The sequence below is a fragment of the Muntiacus reevesi genome, chromosome 1 (genome assembly GCF_963930625.1).
Source record: "Muntiacus reevesi chromosome 1, mMunRee1.1, whole genome shotgun sequence".
Classification (NCBI taxonomy): domain Eukaryota; kingdom Metazoa; phylum Chordata; class Mammalia; order Artiodactyla; family Cervidae; genus Muntiacus; species Muntiacus reevesi.
The window spans coordinates 79,427,292-79,455,263 of NC_089249.1; the positions used below are offsets into that span (position 1 = coordinate 79,427,292).

General features: G+C 45.9%; 1 protein-coding gene across 3 annotated transcripts in view; it reads right to left on the reverse strand.

Annotated features, from left to right (window-relative positions):
* The window catches only part of INTS3 (integrator complex subunit 3), a 38,492-nt gene extending 10,798 nt beyond the window's left edge, over window positions 1-27,694 (reverse strand). Inside the window, exons 1-15 of one of the 3 annotated variants that reach the window (XM_065903811.1) lie at window positions 27,491-27,694; window positions 26,969-27,114; window positions 16,797-16,880; window positions 15,955-16,038; window positions 11,028-11,141; window positions 10,748-10,832; window positions 9,359-9,425; window positions 6,904-7,048; window positions 5,504-5,633; window positions 4,117-4,214; window positions 2,805-2,996; window positions 1,766-1,853; window positions 1,205-1,284; window positions 658-749; window positions 220-326 (exon numbers count right to left, since the gene is read on the reverse strand). In XM_065903811.1, coding sequence (XP_065759883.1) covers window positions 220-326; window positions 658-749; window positions 1,205-1,284; window positions 1,766-1,853; window positions 2,805-2,996; window positions 4,117-4,214; window positions 5,504-5,633; window positions 6,904-7,048; window positions 9,359-9,425; window positions 10,748-10,832; window positions 11,028-11,141; window positions 15,955-16,038; window positions 16,797-16,880; window positions 26,969-27,112 — 1,510 coding nt within the window. In that variant the 5' untranslated portion in view covers window positions 27,113-27,114; window positions 27,491-27,694. Of the gene's footprint in view, window positions 1-219; window positions 327-657; window positions 750-1,204; window positions 1,285-1,765; window positions 1,854-2,804; window positions 2,997-4,116; window positions 4,215-5,503; window positions 5,634-6,903; window positions 7,049-9,358; window positions 9,426-10,747; window positions 10,833-11,027; window positions 11,142-15,954; window positions 16,039-16,796; window positions 16,881-26,968 lie in introns of all 3 variants that reach the window. The other 2 variants (XM_065903812.1, XM_065903808.1) reach the window with 2 other exon arrangements.
* Window positions 27,695-27,972: the final 278 nt, after the last annotated feature.

The following is a 27,972-nucleotide window of genomic DNA, read 5'->3' on the forward strand; positions in this document are numbered from 1 at the left end:
AGAGCAAGGGATGTTAGTGAAAAGCAGATAAGATGGAGAAGGAGAACCAGAGAAGATGACATAAAAATGAATAAAAGAAAAAACTGGGGCAAGAAAAATTGAATTGGACAGAGTCACGGAGGTGGAGCACATGGCATCCTAAACAAGGGTTCTAGTCTGAGCACCCTGGATGTCTCCATCCCTCTTCTGAAATCAGGGATGGACTGGGTGGGTCTATACCTTCCACAGGTGGGCTGGGTGAACTGCAGAACTCAGGAAACTTCTCCCTCAGCATTGCCCGCAGCTCCTTATCCAATTTAGGGTTGTCAAAGAGGGGAGCCAAATGCCTAATGGGGAACATGAATGAAGGTCAATATCAGAGCTCCTCACTTCCAATGCTACATGGAACTAAACAATAAGCAAGTCTAAGCCCAATGGTGTAAGCAGGCAATACTCTCTGGGAAGGGGCACTGGGGCACAGGGAAGGCATCCGAATCCCTCTGAGAGAGAAATTCCTCTAAGCGGCAAGAGGACGTACGCCTAGCAGTCTGTGGTAGAGCTAGTACTTTCTACACATCTCAAGGGAAAGGGTCGGCAGTGGTACAGCAGTATCTGGACAAGCCTGATCTAGTGAAAAACGAGTGGTTTCCTTGCCCCACAGACACATGAAGTGCTTACGCCAGGACCCGCTTCTCCACAATGTGATTGAGGGAGGAGAAGACACCCTGCCGCACGTGGCCCTCCAGCGGCGGATAGAAGTTGGGAATGATCTGGAAGGGAAGAGGAGCAGAAAATGAGCACAGGACAGGACCTTCCATCCAGACTGTTCTACTAAATTAGACCTAAAAAGCAGCTTTGGTTCCAGTCAGGAAACGCTGGGAGGTATGGCTGCAGAAAGGACTGGAATGTTCCTGACTGTCCTGCGCTGTTAAAATGGGAAAGTCTTACTCAACTGCGGTGCTCCTCAAGGAGACAGGGTTTTACCTGAAGTCATCATCCCTGCGGCTAAGAAACCCCATGGAGACACGGAAAGATCCAACTGCAGACAGGGGGAATGTGGGAGAGAAGCTTCACCAACTTAGGACAAAGGACCCATGACCATGACCCACTTCTGCTCCCACAGTCAAGGGGCACTGGAAGACCTATTCACTGACTGCCAAGGTTAGAAGGACACACATTTAACTGCTGGGCAAACATCTGGAGAAAAAAGGGCTATGGCACTTACACGGCACATGAAGTCCAGGAGTGTGGCAGTGATGGCTGGGTGGGGCTTCATGGAGTGATGCATGACCAGGATGGCTGGTTCTGGAGAGTGTGGAATTAAAGGGTCCCCCCACATCAGAGAGTCCCCATAAAATAAGGTATCAATATATACAAATGGCTCCAGAGAAAGCTATGTCTTCCCCGCCCCCTTCTAGTTCTGCTGAGCAGATCCAAAAGTAGACACTCCCCACAACGGCTCACAGCCCTCATCTCCCTTCCTGTCCCAGCATTCAGCTTGGAGGAGGGAGGTGGCAGGAGATAGCAAAGGCTTTTCCTCTGCCTGGGCCCTCCCTACTCAAAGCACGAACATAAGGCTATGGGGTGAAGGGGGTGGGATGGTCGCTCAGGCTCATCAAAGCAATTTTCCTTCTAGGTCAAGGGAGCACGGATGAGAAACAACGGAACTGCTCCAGATAAGCTGTCTCCACCCCACGCTGCCCTGACATTTATGGCCACTGTCTCTGAGACGAGGCAGCAGCGCTGGGGGGCTGGGCAGCGGTGCTGCCCGGCCTCGGTCACATACCTATGTTCATAATGCTATCCTTGTCTGGGCTGAAGAACAGCCAGTCGTAAAACAAAGCCAGCTTGGCATTAGAGGCAGCGACATTTGACTGGAAAAAAAGAGAGGAAAAAAAGAGGCTAATTTCATCAACTAGCTCCCTTCCTGCAGAAGCCCAAGGCAGATTCTAGGGCCCACTTAACTGCTCCATCCACGAAATAAGTTTCTAGTGAGTCAGGGTGGAACTGCCCTGGGGGTGAAGACACCCAAATCTGTATATGTGGTCTCACCAACCAAGGGGCTGGGGATTGGTCTGGGTTCTCGATCCCACAAGGAGAACATCTGGGCCTGGGGGTCCCATGATCACCCCCAAGCTACGACACTCAGACTACACCCTCAGCAAGCTACGACACTCAGACTACACCCTCAGCTGCCTGTGCTGAGCTCCCCAGGCACATTCCTGAAGGGAAGACCCTTAAGCATAGTTTGCTGTTATATCTGAATCAGCACATTCCAAGGACCCAGTCAGACAGGGGAGGGGGAACCCTGTCAGGAGAGGTCAGAGGGCAGCTAGATGCCACAGAACAGTTTCCCACCCCAGGCACAGAGAGGAAACGCTGGGAAGGAAATGGCTCTACTGTGGATTCACCCTGTTCAGAGAAGGGAAGTATCCAGAGTTGACGCCAAAAGGCCCGGAAGTAAGGGTGTAAGGAACACAAGACCTGAATGTGAGTCAGGAACACTTCAGAGGAATAATCATACGTGGTTTCTGGAAGCTAACAGGAAAGACAGGGATGCCTGAGAAACCCAGGCTTGGAGACTGGCAGTAAAGGTTCAGATGAAACTGTTCAACCCTAAACTCACATGGGAAATAAAAAGTGTGAGTAAACTTCTAGAGATATGAAGGGAGGCAGGGCAAGGTTGAGATACTCAGGAGGAAGAGAGTGAAAAGGGGCCCTTCGGGGTCAGGTGGCCCAGAGTCAGGAGGGAGCATGGAGGTACAGGACGTGAGGGAGGGCGGGGTCACCACCCTGTAACCTCCACTCCTCGCCCAGCTGCTCACCGTGCACGTTGTCAGGAGCCAGCCAATGATGGCCCATCGGGGCAAGATATCCGAACTCAGCACTTCATTGGAAGGGTGGACAACTCCACAGATGTAGCGAATGAGGTCACAGCGCAAAGACTGACTGTCTGGGGTTGACAGGTACTGACGCTGGAACCAATCCTGGTATCGCTTTTGTTGACCAAACCGCACCTTGGGGGAAGGAAACGTTAGAAAGAAGAGCTAGGAAGGGAGGGTGGGATCTCTGGACAGAGGAAAATGAGCACCATTCAACTCCAGGTTTGACCTAAACCTCAATTTCTTCCCATGACTTGGTCATTAATTCCAATTGTCTCTCAAGTTTCTCTGCCTTTGGGAAGACATCCTGATTTAACTCTTCCTCGATTTAAAAAGAATGCTGTCTACTTAGCACTGACTGAAGGCTTTCCTAGGCTGAATGACCTAACAGGATCATTATCTAAAACACAGAGATTCTCCAAACCTTCTTCCACCCAAGTCCTTTCCTTAAGTGGGCTCTAAGTGGGTACAAATAGCAACCCTTCCTAAGGGGAAGATACAGATTTCCTCTTCTATTCCCAATTCAACCAAAATAGAGGCAAGAAAGGTTTAAAAAAACAAAACAGAAACAAAACTAAATCAACACAGTCCAACAGAACATTCAGCAAGGATGGTGCCTATTGAGCTCCTAAAATGTAGCTTCTCAAACTGAGATATTGGACTTTAAATTTTATTTAATTGTAACTAATTTAAATTGCAACATGTGGCCCAGATGTAGACAATTCTCCTGGATGACTTGGGAAACCAAAAGTTGGCTAGAGCAGTGATTCCTTAACATCAGACTAGCTGCACCGAAGTTGCTGCCTGGAAAGTCTGTTAAAAATACAGTTGCCACAATCAGATCCTCTGGGAAAGTAAGGTCCAGGAAGGTGTATTTTTAACATGCTCCTCAAGCAGTGCTGTCATATTCAGCCATGTTTGGAAACCAAAAGGCTCTCTTCCTGAGAGGTCATGGCTCACCCAGAGAAACCATGAGTTTCCCAGAATGAACACTCTCACTCTACTCTTTTATGGCACATTTCACAATAGTAAATTACATTATTTGTATACAAGTATTGGTTTAATGACTGCTTTAGACAGACTGAAAGCTTTGTAAGAACTGGAACTGTTATGTCTTTCTCAACACTGTATCCCCAATTCTTAGCTCTATGCCCAATCGCACACTTGACCTGCCCTCCACCAGACATCTGCAGGCTGAAGGCGGAAGTCCAGCTAGCACCTGCAGCTTCCTTCTTGCTGAAGTGGGTTAGCTTACCCGGGATGTCATGAAGAGGAGCTTAGTCTCCATGTCTGGGGTTAGACGACATGCTAGGAATTTTCGAGATGTTCTTGACTGAAGAAGCTGTAGGATACCTGAACCAAGTATGGAAGGAAAGAGAAGAGAACAGACTGATGACCAGGAGGAACAGAAGGCAGGTGGGTCACCTGGGCCAGGTGCTGATGGCCAGTGGTCCTGCTCTTGGGGAGATTCTAAGACGTGACCAAGAGGGGGTTCCAACCAGCATCTGAATGATCTGCTCCATCCCACCACCATCCCCAGGACCCAGATGTATTCATTCTTTTCTTCTACTGGCCGTCCAGAGTCACCTACTCACACTATTCCAGTTGGCAACATGTGGGAAAGTTAGGGAAAATTTTGGGAAACCCTAGCCTCTCTTTCTGCTCCTGATGGTCCCACCACTGGGTCCTGGGATCAGTGTGGTGTTATGGCATAAGCACGAGCTACGGAGTCAGACAGACCTGGATCCAAATCCTGCCTCTGACACTTACTAGCTGTGTGGCCTTGGGCAAATTACTTAATCTCCTTGAACCTCATTTTCTTTATCTGTTAATATGGAAAGTAAAATATCCATCTTACAGGAGTGTTCTGAGTATTAAATGAGTTAACATACACGAGCCTAGCACACAGCAGGCACTTAAAACAACTCAGTACATGTTTCCATAAAAGAAATAGTACAACATAACATAGAACCAGAGCTTGCTTCTCCTCTTTCCTGACTTCCCAGTCCCAGTCCTAGACTGTTACACTCGTGTTATGTGTGCACATGTACACATATCACACACAAATGCATGCTGGAGACAGGCTGGGAACAAAGCTGTACGGTCATTGTTTAGACCATAAGGACCCTGGGAAGGCAAAAGGGAGATGAAAAGGGCCTCGTTGGGGGAGGCACACAGACACGCTCCCTCCCCCACAGGGGATTCTGCCTAAGCTAGATCCTTGGAATTCAGAGGCATCACAGTTCCTGGGGAGGAGCCTTTGCTTACAGGACAAATTCCAGTGCCTCTGCTGAGTCAGTCTCACAAGCTGACCTCTGACACTCCTGACAATCAGTGAAGCTGGAAATTGGTCATTGGCTCACCTCTTGAGCCCAAGAGTTGCTGGGACAGGAGGAGGAGGAGGATCACAGTTCTCTATCTCACTTTTTCTTAAATGACAGACAGCCAGAGCCTGCCACATAGGGACTGTCTGGGAACATGAATGGTTCTGTGTATTCCCGCTGTTCCCACATCCAGCTGTCCCCGGCAGAGCTTGCCCAGTCCCAAGCTTCTTAAACCTGACCGCCAAAGCCTCTCCTATCCACCCACTTCTGCCCTCTCGACTGACCTCTCAAAGAGAAGATGCTCCAACCCTTACTTACCTGTGAACTGAGGACTCAAGGCCTGAGGGTTATGGATAATATCTTTCCAAAGCAGTTCAAATTCTGGTATCCTGGCAACATTCTGAAGCAGTCTGACGAGGTCTCGGCCAATCATCAAACATTCCATGAACTAGATGGGGTGGGTGGTGGGAGATGGAGAGAGAATAAAAACAAGAACTGTCTACCTGCTGCAGGGAGGAAGGAACAATATGTTCTAGGGAGGGGAGGAAAGAGGGTTGAATGGATTACACAATTTTTCTGGAACCAAGGGACTGGCTCTAAGCTGTTCAAGGGGAAGAGAGCTGAAGTTGGGGACCGAAATCAAGGAGGAGAGGTTACTGAAAACTGCTGAAGTCCTGCTGCTCTCACGTTAATCTGTGGCCCTCTCCTCCTAGAATGGTTTCAGTCGAGGTAAAGGAACACAAACATTCCAAAAGGCTAGGGCTGGTAAGTTGAGCCCCAGACACCTTACCCTAGAACTTGCTGGTCCAACAAAGCTTTCTGTGTAATGACATGACCTCTAGTTGTGCTGTCCAAAAGAATACCCATTAGCCACACGTGGCAAATGAGCACTTGAAACGTGTCTAATTCAACTAAGGAACTGAATCTAAAACTTTTATCTAATTACAATGTGTGTGTGTGTGTGTGTGTTTTCCTGGCCACACTGTGCAGCATGTGAGATCCAAGTTCCCCAACAAGGGACTGAACCCATGACTCCTGCACCGGGAGCACAGAATCCAAACCACTGCACTGCCAGGGAAGTTCCTAATATCAACTGATTTTAACTTATATTGTGACACGTGGCTAGTGGCTACTGCATTAGACAGCTTTAACTCTAGGATCTGTCCCTCCTGGGAGATCTGACAGTGGACAATTCACTATCCCACCTGACCATGGCAGTTACCCAGGCAGGCAGGTGGATGGGTGGGGATAACATAACAGAGGGAACAGAAGACAGCTTCTGTCTATGACATGCTGTGGGACAGCGTCCATGAAGCTGACCAGGAAAATCCCTAGGATGCCAGCGTAACCAGCAGCATTCTAATAACTGGGGCTTTGCTGTTGTTTAGTCCCTAAGTTGTGTACAACTCTTTGGGACCCCACGGACTGCAGCAAGCGAGGCCTTCCTGTCCCTCACCATCTCCCACAGTTCACCAAGTGCGTGTCTACTGAATCAGTGATGCCTTCCAACCATCTCATCTTCTGCCATCATAGGAACTAGGGCTACTCCACACTGATTTCTCCACCCTGCTATCCTCATTTGTCTTACAGTGATGAAAAAACAACAGACCTTGAACCACCTCCATACCTCCAACACATCTCTGGCCCCAGGTCACCACAGAACTGACAAGAGGTGTCCCTTTCTGGGTCTCACTTTCCTACGGGTTTTTTGTCCTCACCCGCTCCCGAAGCAGTGAGATGCAGAAGTCCACCTCCTTCTGCCGCAGGGCCTGGAGCTGGGCGGTCCCGTGGTGGTCGACGATGAGGCGGAGGTATGTGTAAACAGCCATGGCAATGAGGATGCTGCTCTTCAGTACCCATTCCCTGCAGGGAGGGAAGACACGGAAGACATGGGCACCTGTGCTCCATCCAGACCCACCCAATTTACCCCCACACTTGGCTCCAGCGCCTCGAAAATGTCTGATGACTAGCACTGGGAGTAAGTTTCTGGTTCCTTAATTGCTCACTCGTGCTGTTGTTATCTGTCTTGGACTATTAACTGGTTAAGGTGGGGACAACTTCCTCTCACTCTACCAGGTGCCCAATAAAGATAAGTGCTATATGAAAGCAATCTCTTTCTACCACATAAGTACTTAACTTCTAATAAAATAAGTTTGTTTGTTGACTCAGTTATTCAAACATTAATGGAGCGTCTACCGTGTGCTAAGCCCTGAAAGAGGTACAAGGGACAGAGATAAGCCATAGCTTCCACCTGACTCAGGCCAGGAAGAAAAAGGTGTGCAAGTGTCCCTCAGTCTGCAGTTCTCAAAGTGCAGCCCAAGGACCCCTGGGGGATTATCAAGACCCTTTCAGGACCCGTGGAGGTTTCAGAACACACTGGGTGTGCTTGTCAATACCAGCCCACCATGTCACAAATGTTCCCCTGGTTTATTCTCTGGCCACTAATCCCACTCCCAGTCAATGAGTCACCTGCCTTAAATAATAATCTGAAAAGAAGAACATGATTTTGGATGGCAAAGTCTATTTTCCCAGGGGTTTTAGACATTCCCGGGAGAAAAGGAGGTAATGGAAGAATTGCGTTCCCTGATGCTTGAAGAGGAGTACCAAGAAACTGTGGGGAGATTCACAGACTCCAATGCTGGCTCAAATCACCAAAACTGGGGGGCTGTCTCCCCTAAGCGAGCAGTCTGTAAGAGTTTTAGCACCCCTGCTGGAAGACAGGGAGCCAGAGGAAGAAGATGGGGAGTTTAATTAATCCAACCAGGCAACATCCTGATTCCGGAAAAGTGCCTCAAAGCCAGCTAATTAAGAGACTCTGGCCTTCTCCTTTCACAGAGTAAAAGTAGCAGCCAAGGCCACTGGGGTGGGTCCCCCTCCCCCACCTGTTACCTTTTAATTCCACACCCCTAAAAAGACCTGAGAAGGAGTGGGAAAGAAGGTGTGAAAGAGGACAGTTTTAAACTTCTAAGGATTCATTTGCATTAAAAGATGTGAGTTTTTTGGAGGGCAAGAGAAAAGGCAGGGCAGTTATCTGACACCTTTACAATAAGTCTGTGCTCTGACTGCCCAAATGAGAAAAATTCTGCCTTAAGGTATGGGAACAGGAGGTATCTGGCACCAGGAACAAAATTAGAAAAACCACTTCTTAAGGAAGATTGTCAGTGGAGGTGATGAATGTATCTGAGACGTGGGATGGGGTAATGAAGCTAAAGATCAAAGTGAAACCCTCTGACCCAGGATGTCAGGAAGGCACAGTGACTAAAGACAAAGAGATCTGATAAGAAACTGCTAGGAGCAGTGTGCTGTGCACTGGTGCCACTGAGGGAAGACGTGCTGCCAGCCGCAACTGCAGCTGCACATCCAGGCCCACGGCACTAGGTGGCGCCGCCTGGCAGAGCTGGCACAGCTCTCCCGTCCGCAGTGCACAGAACACAGCCATCTTTCACAAGTGTGAGGAAGGGCTGAGGTCCATTCTTCTAAACCACTGGAAATACAGACTATCAGCCGTCTCAATCATGTGACCACTGTGGTGTCCTCTCCCAGAAACAGACTCTGAAATCACGCAACAGGAAGACTGAGGCCACAGGACCAAGAGGTAGGCCTCACGCCCAAACAAGTTCAAATACCGAACAGCCCTCAGATTTTCTGATCCTTTATTCTGAAGGAGAAGGGAAAGAATCAGCTGGTCTCATGCCCTCTGTACCACTGGCCTCAGTGACCTCCTCATTCTCACCACCCCCTGTGCCACTTCAACAAAAGGAGGGCGTGAGGAGGATGGACAGTCTTGGAAGGGAGAACAGGGGTACCTGCCAGGCCTGGGTGGTTGGCTGGCCCCACTCTGCTGAGTTCATTCTCCCCTACCTCCTGCCAAAGATAAACATTCCATGGAGGTCTGGATCAAAAATAAACCCTTATCAGATAAAATGAGTTTTTCCTGGGCTCCGAGATATTTTAGTAAAAACCTTCTTTCCCACTCCTTCATCCCTGGGCCACAGCATGGCATTAATTCCTTCTCTTGCCACCAGTACGTGGGCGCTCCCTCCCCCACCTCATCCCCTCTAACCTGAGGTGTTCTTGGGCCACTAACAGTTCCTCACACAACCCCTGAAACCCACACCCATACCCACTGTGGCCATATCCAGCTCTTGCCCCACCCTTCATGACAGACTCTACCTCTGCTCCATCAGGATATCCAGAACGCTCTCTGCCAACCAGATGTTTTTTGCTGTAACATCCCCACCTGATCAAAGGGGAGAAAACAGACAGTCAGAACGGCTCTGATTAGTGACACGTCTTCTCCCTCTTACTGCTCCATCCCTGTGATCCCATCACTCATGTTCTAAGGGCTGAAAAGACTGTCTTTGTTTCGTCAGGCTTTAAAATTTCCTTCTTTGCCTCCAGAGAGACAGGAAGGGAAGGTTTGGGGTTTTTCCAGAAATCAGGGCTGCTACTTTCCACAGACAGGGGGTTGGAGTGGGATTACTTTGATCCCTAAAAGGGAATGTCTGGGAAGGAGATATGAAAAGTCCACAGCTGGAAAGAATAGATGACATTTCAAATAGGGCCTGACAAGTGCAGGAGGCAAGCAACAGCTGCAGTCCAGCCACTGGATGTCCCAAATCCTGTGTTCAGCTCAAGACAGGCCAAGGGTTTTTGTCTCCAGGTATCACAATCTCGAGTGCTTACTATGAAACTTCCTGGGGCAGAATTAAACAAGCAGTAATGCCAGATCAAAATCGTAGGATCAGAAGTGGGGACTAGGAGTGCCAAACAGGGAAAGTGCCAGGAGAATGGATAAAAATAGCCAGCACAAGAACGCTATGCCTTGCCCCAGGTCCTAATGTAAAAATTCAATTTACAGAGTCACACATCACATAGATTAAGGTTTATACACATCACAAGGGGAGCATCACCGTTATATAAAATCCTGAAGAGGAAGCAAAGAACCAAGGGGCAATGGCGAGGTAGAGAGACAGGGTCATTTCTGAACAAACACATGTAATCTTGGGAACAGAAGTAGCAGGGGCAGGACTCTTGGATAATCAGCAGCTCAGATAGATGTCTCTGATGCCAAGAAGATAACGGAGCCTAAATGTCAGGGTCTGTTCTGTGACACACTTTGTCCCTCAAACTGGCCCTAAGTGTTTAAGACATTGAGGTGGAGCCAGAGAAGATGTCCAGGGCTTTGAAAGTACAGTGAGATGAGAACCAATTATTTTACCCTTACTTCTCCCCCATTCCTTCCAGATTCTTCCTGATCCAATAGGCCACGAAACCCCAGAGTGAGGACTGGTTACAACAGGCCAACAACAGACTAAATATTCTATATCAGGCCTCAAGTTTGGCAGTAAGGAAAACGAGGCAAGACTTATCGCTTCAAAAGGTCCCCTGTAAGTTTTCAATTTCTTTGTGCAACATATGTGGCCAGAAGATGCCTGGGTCAAAAGTAGAGTCTAAGCAATCCAGGAATCAAGTCCCTTAGGCACTCAATCATTCTCCACTGCCTGGACTTAGGCAAACTGAATACTCCTTTCTTCCTTATGCTCTTGCCATCCAACTCACCGGCAATCTGCTTCATGAATGTCATGCAAACACCATCGGCTCCCAGAACCCCACTCTTCACTAGTTCCCGTACCAACCACACCAACTAAAGGAGAGAAAAAAAGATGTATGAAGTGAATGGCCTGTAAACGTGAGAAAGGGTCTAATCCAATCATTTTATAAGTTAGGTGTACAAAGACAGGAGTGTGTTACCCCTGATTCCTCCTTCCCTTCCCCTTAGGAGAGCATCCATTCTCTGTTATGTCTCTGAGTTGGATCTCTCTTTCCTTCCTGGCCTTACCTGAGTACGGCAGGTATCCTGCAACTTCAAGTACTTCTCCATGAGTATCTGGTTGATTTTATTCAGAACAATATTCATGCCATCACGACTCACCAGAGCCAAGTCCCGGTAACACTGTAAGAAGTGAGGTTTGTGAGCAGCTAGCAAGCTAAGCATAGGCTCCTGATCCCACTTATGGTGGGCCCTCTGCCCCCTAGCCTCTCCAACGTAAATACTACCAATGGGATACAAGTGGCAGTGAAATATTTTCTGCTCTAGAAGGCATGCTTACCATTCAACGACCAACACACAAGACTTTCCACTCTGTAAAGACTCTCCACGAGCCTTCCACAGGCTCCACCATCCCAAACCTATCCCTTGCTCTGTCACTCAGGGTGGGGAAAAGGGACCAAGTTACTCTAGTAAGACAGAAAGCCCGCTAAGAAAGGCTCCCTGTCCCCTCACCTCCCTCCTTAGGAAGCGTCACACTGTTTGAAGCCACCAGCTGAGCAAAACCAGGTGGAGGCCATCTGCTTTTCATCTGCCAGTAAAAGGTCACTGCAGAATGGGTTTGGTTGAACAGGCCGGAAAGGATCTTAAAGAGACTTTTAGACTTCTATTGACAAAGCCAGATGAAACAAAGGGCTAGGAGTATTAAGGAAAGAGGATCCATGGACCAGGATCCCGGAAAGAAACGGCAGACCCAAACCAAACTTCCTTAACGAAACATCTTTCTTCTTTTCTCCAGGCTGCCCTTTGCTTCTGCCAAGTACTGAAGAAGGAAGGGTCCTTGAGCACATCTGACTCTGGGGGAGGTAAGGGAATGCACGCCAATTTCCTCTGAGAGCTCCTGTTTCTCTCACCCTGTCTCTCTAAAGAGACCAGACTCCTGGAGGACTACCTTAGGGGACCTCATTAGCAACCTCCTCAGCCTGCTGGGTTCTATGCTGTCAGGGTCTCAGCACAAAGGGCAAAATTATAGATAGGCAGTATCTCACAACCTCGGATGGCCAGTGGCAAGGACAGCATCAATAATAATAGTGATTGTAACAGGGAACATGCATTGGCATTGTGCAAAAACTTAAATTCTATTTACTGCATCTGAATCACATAGTCACCTTATTTATTATCATCTCTATTTTTATAGATGAGGAAACAGGCACAGAGAGGTTAAAGTAACTTGCCCCAGGTTACATTAGAGATAAGAGAAAGATTCAAATCCCAGTAGTCCAACTCTGGATTCTTAATTATCCCAACACTAACATCAGAAATAACTAAAAGGAGAAGAGGCTGCTGGGGATGGAGGTTAAGAGTTTACAGTGGCTTTGAGACTACTACATTCCTAAACTCATTCATCCTAAGCGTTCAAAAGAGAAGTACTCCAGGACTTCCCTGGCGGTCTGTCCAGTGGTTAAGACTCACAGCTTCCAATGCAGGGGGTGCAGGTTCGACCCCTGGTCTGGGAACTAAGATCCTACATGCTGTGTGGCATGGCCAAAAAATTTAAAAATATATAAAAATTTTTTTTAAAAAGGAGAAAGAGAGAAGTAATCCTCAAGACCAGCTGCTCCCTGGACTTGGGTATGTCCAGGGACTCCTAAGAGATTAGCTATCCTACTTCCACTTCTATTATCCTTAGATCAAAACAAGCATTCTGATGAAAATACAATACTTAGAGATTCCCCCATGTGCCATAAACTTTTCATACTCAAAGGAGAATTTGATTATCCTCTGAGTCCATCTGCCAGAGGGAGAACTGGGAGATCAAAAGTACAAGCAAGGGAACAAGACGTAAGAGAAGCCAGTGAACTACTGCCAACTTGCTCGTCAGTAAATGTGGTTCAGCCCTGGAGCCTTCCCTAGAGGAGTGAGTCACAGAATGGGCAGAGGATGAGGGATGCAGAGGCAGAAGGAAGACCTATGTCAGGCCAAAGACAGAGACACGACTAGTAAGAGAGGAGCTGCTTCCTTCTGCTCAAAGGAAAGCAGAAATTCCAGAAATGCAGAAGAGACCCTGACAGGGAAAGACAGCCCCTCAGGAGACGCAGGGTCAGATGAAGCAAGCAGGTTCTGGCTGCCTAATTCCATGCTCCATCTGGGACCTTATTAACCACAACTGCTGGTAATGCATGCAGCTGGGTACCAGGAGGATCACATCATATCATATTCCTGATGCTGCCAGTTGTCTCTCCAAACTCTGTGCCAGTGTGCTGACTGGCTTAGAAGATAAGTAGATGGGTGGAAAAACTCAGTGGGAAACAGAGGGTCCCAAAAGAAAGGAAAGGTGACAGGATGGTGCTGAGGCAGGATACCTGTCCCGTGCTGGGAACAGTGATGTTCCAGCCTCGGCCCTCAAAGCCTCCAACTTTCTTTCTAGAAGAATCTGCCGAGAGAAGCACCTGGACCAAGAACTGCCAGGGCCTGGTGTTGTATCTTTGGTGACGAAGGACCTTGGCATCAATGTTAAATCCTTTCTTATCACCTAAATCCCCTGGCTAGTAGAACCGGAGCAGAAGTTAAGGCCCTCAACTTAGCCTCCCACCACACTGCAGGCCCCAGCCAGGCCTGCTCCCAGCGATTCAGTTTGGACATCAAATAGGAAATAAAATCAGAGAATATAAACACAAGGCTGCCGACAGAGCAGATGCAAGTTAGGAAGGTAGAACTGGAACAAAATCCACCCCATGTACATTCCACTCTCCGCCAACAACTGACAGCTCTTTCCTTGACTAAGTTTCTGTTCCAGAGACAGAATTAACTCCAAGTAAACCCTTAGGAAACACTCCCCTTGGTTTAAACTTAAGCCTAAAACAATGCATCGGGATCAGTTATCAGTTACACCCACCCAAAACTTCTGCAGGACAGAGTATTCTGTAAGACAATCACCCTTTTAGGAAGGATAAAGCTCTAGGAGATGGGGCACAGATTCTTCCACCATTCTCTGACCTGGCTCAAGGCCTATGAATGAGTCATACCTGATAGTTCCTCATTTGCCTAAAACTGTATCCTCCTAATTCCCAGTCTCCACCTGCTTTGTCTGAAGAGGCTCCTAGGTAGGGGATGTGCTTGGAAACCTTCAGCATGTGAAAATAACCCTGATGCAACCAACCCTGTCAACCAACTATGAGACCCAAGGTGAGGGCCTGGGCCATGCTCCTGGGGCAAAAAGAAGACCAGGTGCTCTAGTGCCTTGTCATGTCTGGATGGCCAAATTCATGACATAATAAGCATTTACAATGCATAGCCCTATGACCTCTCACTGACTGGTCAGGCAAAGAGGTAGAAATACCATGGGGCCCTGCCCTCTTCACTGAGATTTACTGATTTACCCTAGCTGATTCAGATCTCACCTGAAACACAAATAAAACCAGTGGGCAAGATGAATCTGCACTGAGATGACTAAATAAGGTTTTAACTGTATGTATAAAAACTCACATGAGAGACAACAATGTCCCAGCCCAGAAATGGCCTGGGAAACCAGGGACTTGTCAATACTCGCTGCCCTACCACCTACCCTCACCCCAGGTTTGCCATGACCACAAGCAGCTAAGCCAGGGGACCATGGGCATCTGGTCCTTGACCCTGAGAATGCTGTTCCCTTGGTTCTCCTTGAACAAACAACCTCCATGTTTCTTACAGGTGCACTGAGAGCAGTCTGGGGGAAGGGAACAAAGCCACCAGTTTCACATGGGCTTTCTGGGAAGATTAAATGCCTGGACAGAGCTGAACACAACGCTGGACACAGCATGATTGTTTCCTTTCACACTCCCTTTGCTCAGGGAAGGGGCACGGAGAAAACTGAACTCCCCCACACCAAGCTCTTCTCCGTTAGTGCCACGCAGTTAACGCCAGATACAACATGTGTCTCCAAACCATCTCGCAAGACTCAAGGACACAGAAAGCGGAAATCCAGAGAGGCAAAAGGCAGGATTTTGCTACTTTATTATAGAAAGAATGGAGTCCAAAGAGAACATCCTGCTCAGTCCCTCACCTCAAGGAAGGATCTCTCTTAAACCATTCTATTAATATCAATACGTAAAAGAGACTCTTCCATTTGTGAAGAACTCCAGACTAGTTTTCATATAGTATTCCTCAAGAAGTCTGACTCCAAAGTATTCCAGTCTTCTCCTAATCACTCCTTTATTATGGCATCACCTAACATTAAGCTTTCTAGGACTTCCCTGGTGGTCCAGGGGTTAAGAATCTGCCTGCCAATGCAGGGGATACGGGTTCAATCCCTGGTCCAGGAAGATTCCACATGCCTCGGGGCAACTAAGCCTGTGTGCCACAACTAGAGGGTAGCCCCCACTGTCTGCAACTAGAGAAAGCCTGTGGGCAGCAACAAAGACCCAGCACCGTCAAATAAATAAATATTTTAAAGCATAATTAATTAACTAAGTTGGGGAGGGGGAGTGGGGGAGTGGGCCATGTTGCATGGCTTGCAAGAACCCAGGCCACAGCAATAAAAGCCCAGAATCCTAACCACTAGGCCTCTAGGAAACTCCCAAGCTGTCTAATTTAAATCCTACTTGCTGCAATGTTAAACCTGCTTTCTGTTCACCTGCAATGATAAAATTTGCAAACCACAGGTCACACTCTTCTGGATAAGAACTCTCAACAGACTTCCTTACAGTTGTGCTCTTCTCTGGATTAAATCCCAACTCTTTTAGTTCTGACTCAAAAATCTACAATTTAAAACTCTTTAAATCCCTTTTCACCCTCACAACTGCATTTTCTTGCCTTTTAGCTTCAGAATCTGAAGAGAAAGGACTTTAGTAAGACAGTGATCCGTTTACTGAGTGAAAAGGGAGTTGTAACTATATTTGGAGAACAAGATGATCCAGCCCTGGTCAAAGGGTCTGATACTACACCAGTTAAACCAAAAGTTCCACCATTCTCTCAGATCATATCTGAGAAGGGAATATGGGAACAAAGTAGGGAGTCTTACCTTCTGGGCTTGGGCTGGTTCAGTAAGGACAAGGGTGAAGAGGCCCAGGCAGATTTCCTCATGTTGCGGGGGGCCTTTGCATACCTGGGATAAGAGGAAAGAAGAAACTAGTTGTCACTCAAGAGACAAGTTCTTGAGCACAGCTGCTCCCAGAAAACCTGGGACTCTTGAGTAACCTGCAAAGGAGAATCATCAGCTAAAAGTGATGGACATCTGTTTTAGGAGAGAGGTGGAGAGAAAGGATGGACCCATACTGCTTTCTCCAAGGCTTGATGAAGGCCAGAGGCAGAAAATAAAGTGTTTGAAATGGGGGTGGGGGGTGGGGTGGGGGGGTGAAATCCTACTCCACACCTTAACAGCCTTCAGTAGAGAGGGAGCCACATAGAAACAAAGTTAAGACTTTGGGCAAATCACTGAACCCCTAGTATCTGGAAGGTGAAGACATAATAAGAACAATTACTAACAATAAATATTTATTGAACATTCACTGTGTGCCAGAAACTACTCTAAGTCCTTTCCACGTATTACTTTAAATCCTTCAACATCAGACAGTGATTAAGAAACGTAAAAGATCAAACATGTGAGGATGATTTATAAAGAAAATTAGCCACCAGAGAACTGTAAGCTATTTTTTCAAGTTGTTATTTAAGGATGCCTAAGACTCTAAGAGATGGGACTCCCAGATTAGGAAAGACAGAGAGGAGCTGGGAAGTCTGGTTCAGGAAACTAAGACATTAGCTTCAACCCCTAGCTCCTAAACACTGAAGTCTTTCTATCTTTCTGATCATGTCTGAAAGCTTTCAAAGCAGCAGAAATGGGTACAGAGAGAGTATTATACTCACATAGGCATTGAGGGCATCATTGGCCTCTCTCTCTGAGACACCAGTAGTCATCGACGTCACAATGCTCATACATCTTTCCAATCTCTGTGAAGGGGTGGGAAAAAAATTTAGAAGGCTTCATACCATCACCGATGACATATTTCTGGTCCCAAATAAGCTATTTAAAAATTTAAATCACGTCACATCTCCAAAGTAGAGAAAACCACCAGGCCATTCAGGTATGATCTAAATCAAATCCCTTATGACTGTACAGTGGAGGTGATGAATAGATTTATTCATTGGGATTAGATCCGATAAACAGTGCCTGAAGAACTATGGACAGAGGTTCGTAACACTGTACAGGAGGCAGTGATCAAAATCATCCCAAAGAAAAAGAAATGCAAGAAGGCAAAAGTGGGTGTCTGAGGCTTTACAAATAGCTGAGAAGCAAAAGGCAAAGTAAAAAGGGAAAGATATACCTAACTGAATGCAGAGTTCCAGAGAATAGCAAGGAGAGACAAGAAGATCTTCAATGAACAATGAAAAGAAACAGAACAGAACAATAGAATGGGAAAGACTAGAGATCTCTTCAAGAAAACTGGAGATATCAAGGGAGCATTTTATGCAATGCTGGGCATGAAAAAGAACAGAAACAGTAAGGGCCTAACAGAAGCAAAAAAGATTAAGAAAAAGTGACAAGAACACATAGAAGAACTATACAAAAAATGCCTTAATGACCAGGATAACCATAATGGTGCGATCATTCACCTAGAGCTAGATATCCTGGAGTGTGAAGTCAAGTGGGCTTTAGTAAGCATTACTACAAACAAAGCTATGGAGGTGATGGAATTCCAGATGAGCTATTTCAAATCCTAAAAGATGACGCTGTTAAAGTGTTGCACTCAATATACCAGCAAATTTGGAAAACTCAGCAGTGGCCACAGGACTGGTAAAGGTCAATTTCATTCCAATCCCCAGGAAGGGCAATGCCAAAGAATGTTCAAACTATGGCACAATTGCACTCATTTCACAGGCTAGCAAGGTAACGCTCAAAATTCTCCAAGCTAGGTTTCAACAGTACGTGAACCAAGAACTTTCAGATATACAAGCTGGATTTAGAAAAGGCAAAGGAACCACAGATCAAATTGCCAACATCCATTGGATCATAGAAGCAGCAAAGGAATTCCAGAAAAACATCTACTTCTGCTTCACTGACTATGCTAAAGCCTTTGACTGTGTGGATCACAACAAACTGGAAAATTCTTCAAGAGATGGGCATACCAGACCACCTTACCTGTCTCCTGAGAAACTTGTATGAGGTCAAGAAGCAACAGTTAGAACTGGACAGGGAAGAACTGATTGGTTCAAAATTGAGAAAGGAGTACGACAAGGGTGCATACTGTCACTCTGCTTATTTAACTTCTGTGCAGAGTACATCATGTGAAATGTTGGGTTGGATGAATCACAAAGTGGAATCAAGACTGCCAGGAGAAGTATCAACAACCTCTGATATGCAGATAATACCACTCTAATGGCAGAAAGTGAAGAGAAACTAAAGGGTCTCTTAATGAGGGTATGAAAGGAGGAGTATGAAAAGCTTGCTTGAAACTCAACATGATAAAAACTAAGATCATGGCTTCTGTTCCCATTACTTTATGGCAAACAGAAGGGGAAAAAGTGGAAGCAGTGACAGATTTTCTTTCCTTGGGCTCCAAAATTGCTGTGGACAGTGACTACAGCCATGAAATAAAAGACGCTTGCTCTTTGGAAGGAAAGCTGTAACAAACCTAGACAGTGTATTAAAATGCAGAAACATCACTTTACCGACAAAGGTCTGTATAGTCAAAGCTATGATTTTTCCAGTAATCATGTACAGATGTTAGAGTTGGACCATAAAGAAGGCTGAGCGCTGAAGAACTGATGCTTTTGAATTGTGGTGTTGGAGAAGATTCCTGAGAGTCCCTTGGACAGTAAGGAGATAAAACCATTCAATCCTAAAGGAAATCAACTCTGAGTATTTATTGGAAAGGCTGATGCTGAAGCTGAAGCTCCAATACTTTGGCCATCTGATGTGAAGAGCTGACTCACTGGAAAAGACCCTGATGCTGAGGAAGACTGAGGGCAGAGGGAGAAGGAATGACAGAGGATGAGGTGGTTGGATGGTGTCACCGACTCAATGGACATGAGTTTGTGCAAACTCCGGGAGATACTGAAGGACAGGGTAGCCTGGTGTCCATGCAGGGTAGCCTGCAGTCCATGGGATCACAGAGTCAGACACAACTGAGCAACTGAACAACACATCTCCAGACCTAATTACCAGTTTACAAGTCAAGTCACCATGGGGGTATAATCAGCGAAATCCAGAGAAGTGTAAACCATGACAGGCTTTCTGATTTCTTTAACATTTAAATTGCAAGGGGAAAAGCAGGGAAGGGGAACCTCATGTATTAGAAGAGGCTTAAGTGAATTCCCTGGCAGTTCAGGGGTTAGGACTTGGGGCTTTCACTACCAGGGCCTGGGCTTGATTCCTGGTTGGAGAACTAAGATCCCACAATCCATGTGGCAGGCCAAAAAAAAAAAAAGACTTAAAATGACAACTCCTTGAACAGAATAAGGACCCACGAATCCATGCTGATAGATACATACATACCTGACAAGTAAAGGGAAAGCTCTTCCTTACAGCGGAATGCCAACTAAAAACACTGAAGGAATGACGGGAGTAATAATTGATTCAGGGAAATATCATTAATGCTAAAACTAGAGGTGAAACTTTCACAAGAGTATATAGTCACATAGGCTCAAACACTTATTAATCGAAGAGAAAATAACTGAAGGGAATTCTGGAGGATAACATCTTAACCAAGCAATCAGCGTTAGTATCCCAAGTAACAAGACAAAATGACTGCTGAAATTTCAGACAACCCAAATTGAGAGATTCTGTAAGATAACTGGCCTTTTAAAGTGTTTAAGGTGAAGGACAGAGACAGGACTAAGAACAAAAGAGATAGTACACCTAAATTCAATGTATGATTCTGGGCTGCTATAATGGACATTATTGGTACAACTGGTAAAACGTGAATAGGTACTATAAGTAATATTAACATACTGATGTTAAATGTTCCAATTTAGATAATAAAACAGGGATTATGTAAGTGAAAATCCTTTTCTTAGGAAATACTCGTGGAAGTATTTAAATCTTAAGTAGCATGCGGCTGCAACTTATTCTCAAAAGGTTAAAATAATAATATGTATACAAAATGAAAAAAAAAAAATATGTATACAAAATTAAAAGCAAATGCAACAAATGTTAACAACTGGTGAGTCCAGAAGAAGAGTATTTGAAATTACTTTTGAAGTAATTTGAAATTACTTTAAAATAGTTTAACAGTAATTTGTTTAAATACTTAAATAGTTTAAAAGTAGTTTGAAATTACTTTAAAATAGTTATTAAGAAATTAAAGGGACATGTCAACGGAATGCAACAATGTGAGTTCCTTGTTTGGTTTGGTTACTGATCTGAAAAAACCACTTACAAAAAGAATTTATGGGAATTCCCTGGTGGCCCAGTGGTTGGGAGTCTCTGCTTTGATGCTTGTGGGCCCAGGTACAATCCCTGGTCCAGGAACTAATATCCCACAAGCCATGCCACACAGCCCCCAAAAACAAGAAACCCAGTAAAGCACATGAGGAACCTAAGGGAAAAAAATCTTTAAAAAAACAAAAGGATTTATGAAACAGTTAATTTGAACAATGAGTATTTTATTACATTGAGGAATTATTAATATTTTAGGTATGTTATTGTGGCTATGTTAAAAAGAAAAAAGTCCATCTCTCACGGACATATATGAAGTACCTACAGATGAAATGATATACCTTGTATTTGCCTCAAAATAATCCAGAGGAGACTAAAGGGAGATATAAGACTGACATATACTGATAAGTACTGAAGCAGAGTGATCATTCCAGGGCAGTTACACTACTCTCTCTACTTTTTCATGGTTGAAATGTCCCTCCAAAAACTTAAAAGATAAACTTAAAAAAAAAAAAAAAAAAAGGTGAGCATAAGAAAGAAAAGAACTAGTGGAGAACAAAAGGCTAAACTAAAACTTCCAGGGTCTCCAGTGAAACAAAGGTGAGGAGCACTGCATTAAAATTCAGGTGGGATGTATGACAAAACCCACTGAAAACTAAAAAAAATAAAATAAAATAAAATAAAATTCAGGTGGGGCTAGTGGTAAAGAACCCACTTGCCAATGCAGAAGACACAGAACAGAAGGGTTTGTGAGGAAACCAGATCTGAAAGAGACACGTGTACCCAATGTTCATCGCAGCACTGTTTACAATAGCCAGGACATGGAAGCAACCTAGATGCCCATCAGCAGATGAATGAATAAGGAAGCTGTGGTACGTATACACAATGGAATATTACTCAGCTATTAAAAAGAATGCATTTGAATCAGTTCTAATGAGGTGGGTGAAATTGGGGCCTATTATACAGAGTGAAGTGAGTCAGAAAGAAAAACACCACTACAGCACATTAATGCATATATGTGGTATTTAGAAAGACGGTAATGATGACCCTATATGCGAGACAGCAAAAGAGACACAGATGCAAAGAATAGACTTCTGGACTCTGGGAGAAGGTGAGAGTGGGATGATTTGAGAGAACAGCATTGAAACATGTATATTATCATATGTGAAACAGATTGCCAGTCCAGGTTCTGGCAATGCATGAGACAGGGCGCTCAGGCCCGGTGCACTGGGACGACTCTGAAGGACGGGATGGGGAGGGAGGTGGGTTCAGGATGGGGGACACATGTACACCCATAGCTGATTCATGTGAATGTACAGCAAAAACCACTACAATATTGTAAAGTAATTAGCCTCCAATTAAATTACTTTTTTTTTAGAAAAAAGAGACGGGTTCGATCCCTGGGTCGGCTCGGGAAGATCCCCTGGAGGAAGGCATGGCAACCCCCTCCGGTGTTCTTGGCTAGAGAATCCCATGGATAGAGGAGCCTGGCAGGTTACAGTCCAGAGGAGTCGCAAACAGTTGGACACGACTGAAGCAACTTAGCACCAGCATGCACCAAGGACCATTCTTAATTATAAAGGCAAACTCTGTAACACAATATGTGCTCAATATTCTATGGAGATTTTAAGTCACAGATCCTGTTTCAAAGCATTTAATATTACGGATAAAGAAAATATTGACAAAGTGTATCTCATATGAGTCAGTGAGCCTCTTCCTAAACTACCTAAACTACTTCCTAAGTCTTTTAAAACATCTTGTTGAGAACTACTGACAAATAAGGACATAGGAAAGAGGTCTAGGAATGAAAGACCATCATGTTTCTCCTTTGACCATCATCCTGAAGTTGTCTACATCCATCCCTACCTAAGAGCAGAGTAGAACTGAGTATTAAGGCAAGGAGCTCCCAGAGCCAAAAAAATTCAACCTAAATTAGGCTCAAAGCTGCTCAGGTTTGACAACGTCACTGTCCAACATCAGGTCTGACTATCCTCCAAATTAGGTCACATCAGCGTGCTTAGCCTTAATCAACAGCACCTGTGTACTTGTGAAAAAAGAGCTGTGAGATCACATGAAAAGCTGAGCTGTAAATCTCACAACCCACCTCTCCCACAAACTCTGAGATCCATCATTACCTTGTCCAGCTCCTATATGGTAAAGGGAGGGAAGGAGAAAACCTCAGGTTGTATTTTCTCTTTTTAAGTCTTATCCTTCTTCATCTAAGACAGTTATCAGTTCCTCCAGTTGCTAAATCCAGGCTGTTCTTGCTGGGCGCTCTGGGAGGCCCTGCTTACCCAGCCTAGGTTAACAAGCAGTTTCAGAGTGGAGGAAGACGGTGAGCAAGCAGCAGCACAGCATCATAGAATCCTACACATCACGTTGTGATAAAAAGGAAGAAATCTCTGCGGAATCAACAGAGATGCAAGAGAAGTCAAAAGAGCAGCTGGCTGTGAAGCCAATGGACAAGCAAGGACCAGGAGAATCCCTCCACTCCTTGTAAGCCTTGGGCTAATCTTAGGTGAGTTACCTAAATTACCAAAACTTACTTAACCTTTTACTTATAATACTCTGGTTTTCTTACCTAAAAAAATAAGAGACAGAGCCCATATAAGGCTGCTTTGAGGATTAAACAAGGTTAACATATGTGAAAGCACCCAGCATACAGTCTCAGTTGAATCAGACTCTATTCCATCTGTGAAGAAGCTCAGAGATCACACAACTATGAGGACCAGACCACCCTTCAGCGCCCCCTGCCACTACTTTTAATGGCACGTCCTCAGAGACTCCTGAAAACTGAGCCCTACACAGGACATTGGTAAATCCCTAACCAAGCTGAAAAGCTTCCTCTCCTACTTTTGCCTTCTGTGAGAGAAGAGGAAAGAGTACAGGAAAGGGGAGAAGGCCTGACAGATGGACCCTGCACCAAGATCCTGGAGCAAAGTTGGAGGGCTGGCCTAGTTTCTCCCTGTGATGTAACACACAGAGACCTTGGAATGAACCAGGTTTCTCTAGGCCCCTCCTTGATATCTAAGCTCCACTCAGAGGTCTGAGTCATTTCTGTGGGTCACTGCCGAGTCAAGAAAGAAAACTGGCATCTTGGAACAGGGAGGCCTAACTAAGGATGTAGAAAATGGGAGAGCCCAGAATTTGGATGGGTGAATAAAAGCAATGAGGAAAGAAATACGAGGGTCAGTTCTTCCCAGGCAATAGAAATAAATGATACTGCTCTTCTTGAACTACAGAAATTACTTTCCCAAACAGAGATGAGTGAACTAATTACAAATCATTCAGAGTGACTGGAGGACTACATCTCCTCAGAGGGCTGTAGAGAGCCAGATCCCTACAATCAAGTAGTAGTACCCCTTTTTCCCTCAGACAACCAAGGCCCTTAGTAAAGACGGAACCATACATGCAGTTGCCAACAACTGCTGGCAGAGTGACTGTTCAGAGTAAGTCCTTCACGACAGCACCTCAGACAGTTGAGTAAATATTTACCATCTCTAGGAGCTTCTAAAATAATTTTTCTAGTACTAAGACTACCTTACCATGGTCTCCATGACAGTAGCAGTAGATGGAGAGGGGGTGGAAAGCAGGGAGGCCTTCTAGTTTGCAAGTATATACCTGAAGCTGGAGACTAAAGTCTGAGGATTGCTCTAACCTCTCAGGGTCTCCTCCTTCCTCCAGGTAACATAGTTTGCTAAAAATTATATTATTTAATGGCTTCCCAGGTTGTTCACTGGTAAAGAATCCGCCTGCCAAGCAGGAGACTCAGGTTTGATCCCTGGGTTGGGAAGATCCCCTGGAGGAGGACATGGCAACCCACTTCACTATTCTTGCCTGGGAAATTCCATGAACAGAGGAGCCAGGAGCCTGAATGGGGTCACAAAGAGTTGGACATGACTTAGCGACTAAACAACAACAATAATAAATACTTAAATACTGTCCCCTTATGGGAAGTCAGTGGCCTTCAGAGACTAAAATTCAAAAGCTTAAAGAAAAGATATGATCTGACCTACAAAATCCCCAAGGACTCACATTAGTAAAGAGTTCCTGAACAAACTGTGTTCCAAGTATTCTACAACTGAGAGTCACTTGTAAGTGAAATGAGGATTTAAGGGGAAAAAAATCAGAAATGACTCAAAGCCCCATTCCCTGGAGAATCTTCACAGACTGGATACGCCTTGGAGAAAACCTGGAAGGGACATACCTCTAGCCAAATGTAAAACTGAGACCTGTCCAGCGATTAAGAGAAGGTTCCAACTTGTTTGAGCCACAGCTCCTGCCTTTAGCCTTACTTCAAAGTGGACAGGGTCCTTCTCCACATAGGAATGACCAGGAGCTTTGAAGGCTTGTGAGATTAGGAGCTACGTGTTCTAAATGCCTCCAATCTTTGGCACTACTTTTACTTCATTCCTCAAATCTGGATGGGGATGGGCAAGAATTACCTAAAGAAAAGAACAGGGTCAAAGAGAAGAAAGGATACGACAAATGGTCCCTTGGGTAGAAGGGTCACAGCCCCTGCCTGTGATGCTCCTTACCAGCACTTCACACTCCAGGCCTCGAAAGGCCTTTCCTCATCATGTCCAGTTATGACTCTGGTCTCTTCACAACCCTCACTGGGTTTTTGTTTTTACCTTTCTTGTGAGTGTTAACTCAGTCTTTAGATGATAAGCTCTGGAAGACAGGCCTTGGGTCTCCCTAGTGTGTTCCTGGGGAATAGGTGAGACTATGCTGGAAACAACCAAGCCAGAACAACCAGATCAGTCGATACTAAGTTTTGAGTGCGGAGATGTGTGACGAGACCCAGAGGAAGAAGCCAGTAAGTCTTTAACCTTAGTCACTCTGGTTTACTAGGAGCCACACACGAGGTTAGAAACTGGCAAGGCATGTTGGAAAATTCAGATGCAAAGGACAAAGGGCATAGAAGGAAAAGAGGAAGGCCAAGACAAGCTGAGAAACATCTACAGCACAAAGGATATAAAGAAAAAAAGGAGACCCTCCCTCCCCCTTCTCACTGGAAACAGCTGAAAGTTCACTCTCAGACTGTCCAAAAGCAAGAAAATAAATGCTTCGTCTCTTATGAGATCCCCTTTTGCCATATTATTTCACTTGCTAGCAAACATGTCACTCCTCAGGGAATAGGGTGCTGTGGTACAAATTAGAACAGGATGACCCTTCCAGCAATCAGGGTGGGAAATAAACAAGGGCTTCACTACCTCTGGGGTCTTTTCCCCTCCCCCCAACTGGTGCAGTGATCAAAGGTAATCAACGACTTTCTTGCTACAATTCTAGAGGTCTAGTGCTAGAATCCAGGGCTCAGTAAATACTTTGACAATGACAGTGGCCATTTCTAAACATGTAGATAATTTAAAATGCCAGGCAATCCTGACAAAGTCATTTGTATTTGTTTCAGGAATACATTACTTTTAGCAATTGTTAGCTGCCTTGTTAGTGCAGCAGGTAGCATTCAAGTTTCATATAGAAGCATTTTTTATGTTCCTAGTTGGATTTACCTTAGCTGATAGCAACAGGAGAAAACAAACTCTGATTCATCTCATACAGAATTACAAGGGAGAAGCATGATGGAAATCATGTCTGTGAACAGACATTTTTGATGGATAACCCACAAAGTTGCTGTCCAGGTGCTTCTTGATTCACAAAGCTCATTTTTGCATGTGCTCTGCCATCTTGCATCTGAACCAACATTCCTTCAAACTTACAGTATGAATTCCACCTATCTGCTTGACCACCTTCTAACATTTGATCAAGAGCCATGACAAAGTCAGAAGCAGGGAAACTGCCCATGAAGAGACAGAACCTAATAATTTACTCATCCCGTCCCCAGATAACCACTGAGTTGAATGTATTAGGTCATACAAACAATCCAGCAATCATGTCACACTTCTCAGTCTCATATTCCTAAGTATGTCTCCTCATGTATAGCACAGCAAAGGGATAAATGATCAACTCTGGATTGTCAGGGACAGGGCAAGAGGAACAAGTGGGGAGTCAATTATTCAGTAGTCTAAAATCCCTACTCAGGCCCAAGGCATCGCCTCACCCTACCCTCCTTCTCAGCATCTGTATGTTCCCTCCCTTGTGTGTGTTCTATCTAGTTGTGAAGGACAGTCCCCCAGGTCCCATTCACCCCTAACAAAACACAACTCACTTTTCCTTAGGTCTTCACTCATTCTAAATGCCCAGTTAACATCACTGGCAATTGAGGGTCTACATGAACTCAACGCTATCTAAGAGGAGGCTCCAAGGTCTTGTGCGAGCTCCTATCAGACCCACCCCCCAAAACACCTACACACAGATACATTACTCAATATATGACCTAACTGAATTAGGGTTAAATATTAATTATAGCTGTGAGCTATATGTGAAAGGAATGTCAAAAATCCAGATCTGGATGCTATATCCCTTCCTCATCAACACGCCCCCCCCCCCCCCATTTTCACAGTAGTGGCTACTGTTGCTATGACAACCTGTCCAGGAAGTTGGCCCACACTTCTTCCTTCAGGAGCAGGAAGTCAGGAGCAGTGTTTGTGTTGCCTTAGAAAAAACTTTAAGACCTCCTCCCCCACCCCCACCCCATATCCGCTCCAGTATCCCTCCTCAACCCCATTTCTTAACTCCCTTCCCCACCCCCCACACCTACCTCCTCTAACTCATCCTTGGCATCCAAACTGGTTGAAAGTAGCAGCCTCCCCCCTCCTGGGGCTCCTGCTCCCGCTCCTCCTCCACCTCCCGCTGCTCCCGAAGCAGCTGCTGCTGCTGCCCCCTTTCCCTTCTGTAACTCCATGGCTGCAGCCGGGAGATGGGAAAAGGCCCGGGAGTGGATGGGTAGGAAGTCCTAGAAACGGGAAATCTAGGACTGACAAGGACTGGGGGGCAAGAGGGACAAGGGCGGGTGGGGAGGGGATAAGGGCCCCTGGCCTCTGCACTCGTCCCTCCTCTCCGAAAGGGCGCTCCTGTGCAGGAGGCGAAGGCAGGAGGGCCTCTAGGTCGTGCCTCTGGACTGGCAGTGCTGAGGAAACGCCGTTAGCTCCTAAGTATGCAGGGCTAAGGGTATGCACCCCTACGGGAAGTGTAGGAGAGGCTTCTGTCCCTAAAGAAGTGGAAAAGGAGCCCTTTCTGGCTTCTGACCCTAAGAGAAGCTGGGAAAACCTTAAGTTTCTACCTCAGGGGGTGGAGGGAAAAAGGAGTCCTGCCCCTGAAGTAGGGGATAGGAAACCTTCCTGGCTGATGCCCCAAGGATTGGGGAGCGAGGTTCCTTTGGTTCCGGCCCCCAGGGGGTGAGGGTGAGGCAGTAAGCGCTATAGGAGGACACGGACGACCAGCTTCTCCCTACACCACACAGAGGCGGCCATGGTGGAAGGGCGGGGGGTGGGAAGGCCAAGAGCGACCGCGGGGGAGGGGGAGGAATCGTGGAGGCCTGAGCCGGAAGTGAGCAGTCGCGGTCCCTGGCCTCCGCCAATAGCGGCTTCCGCGGTGGCTCTCAGCCTCGAAGGGGTAGGCCGACGTCGGCCCACAGGCCTTTACCCCGGCTGCCAATGGTATAGAGCAGAAGAGAAACCAGTCTGATGGACAGCCAGAATGCCCAATAATATTCCTCTCCTGCTCTCGGAGGGCGGGACGGAACGACTTCCCGGAGGTGGGGCG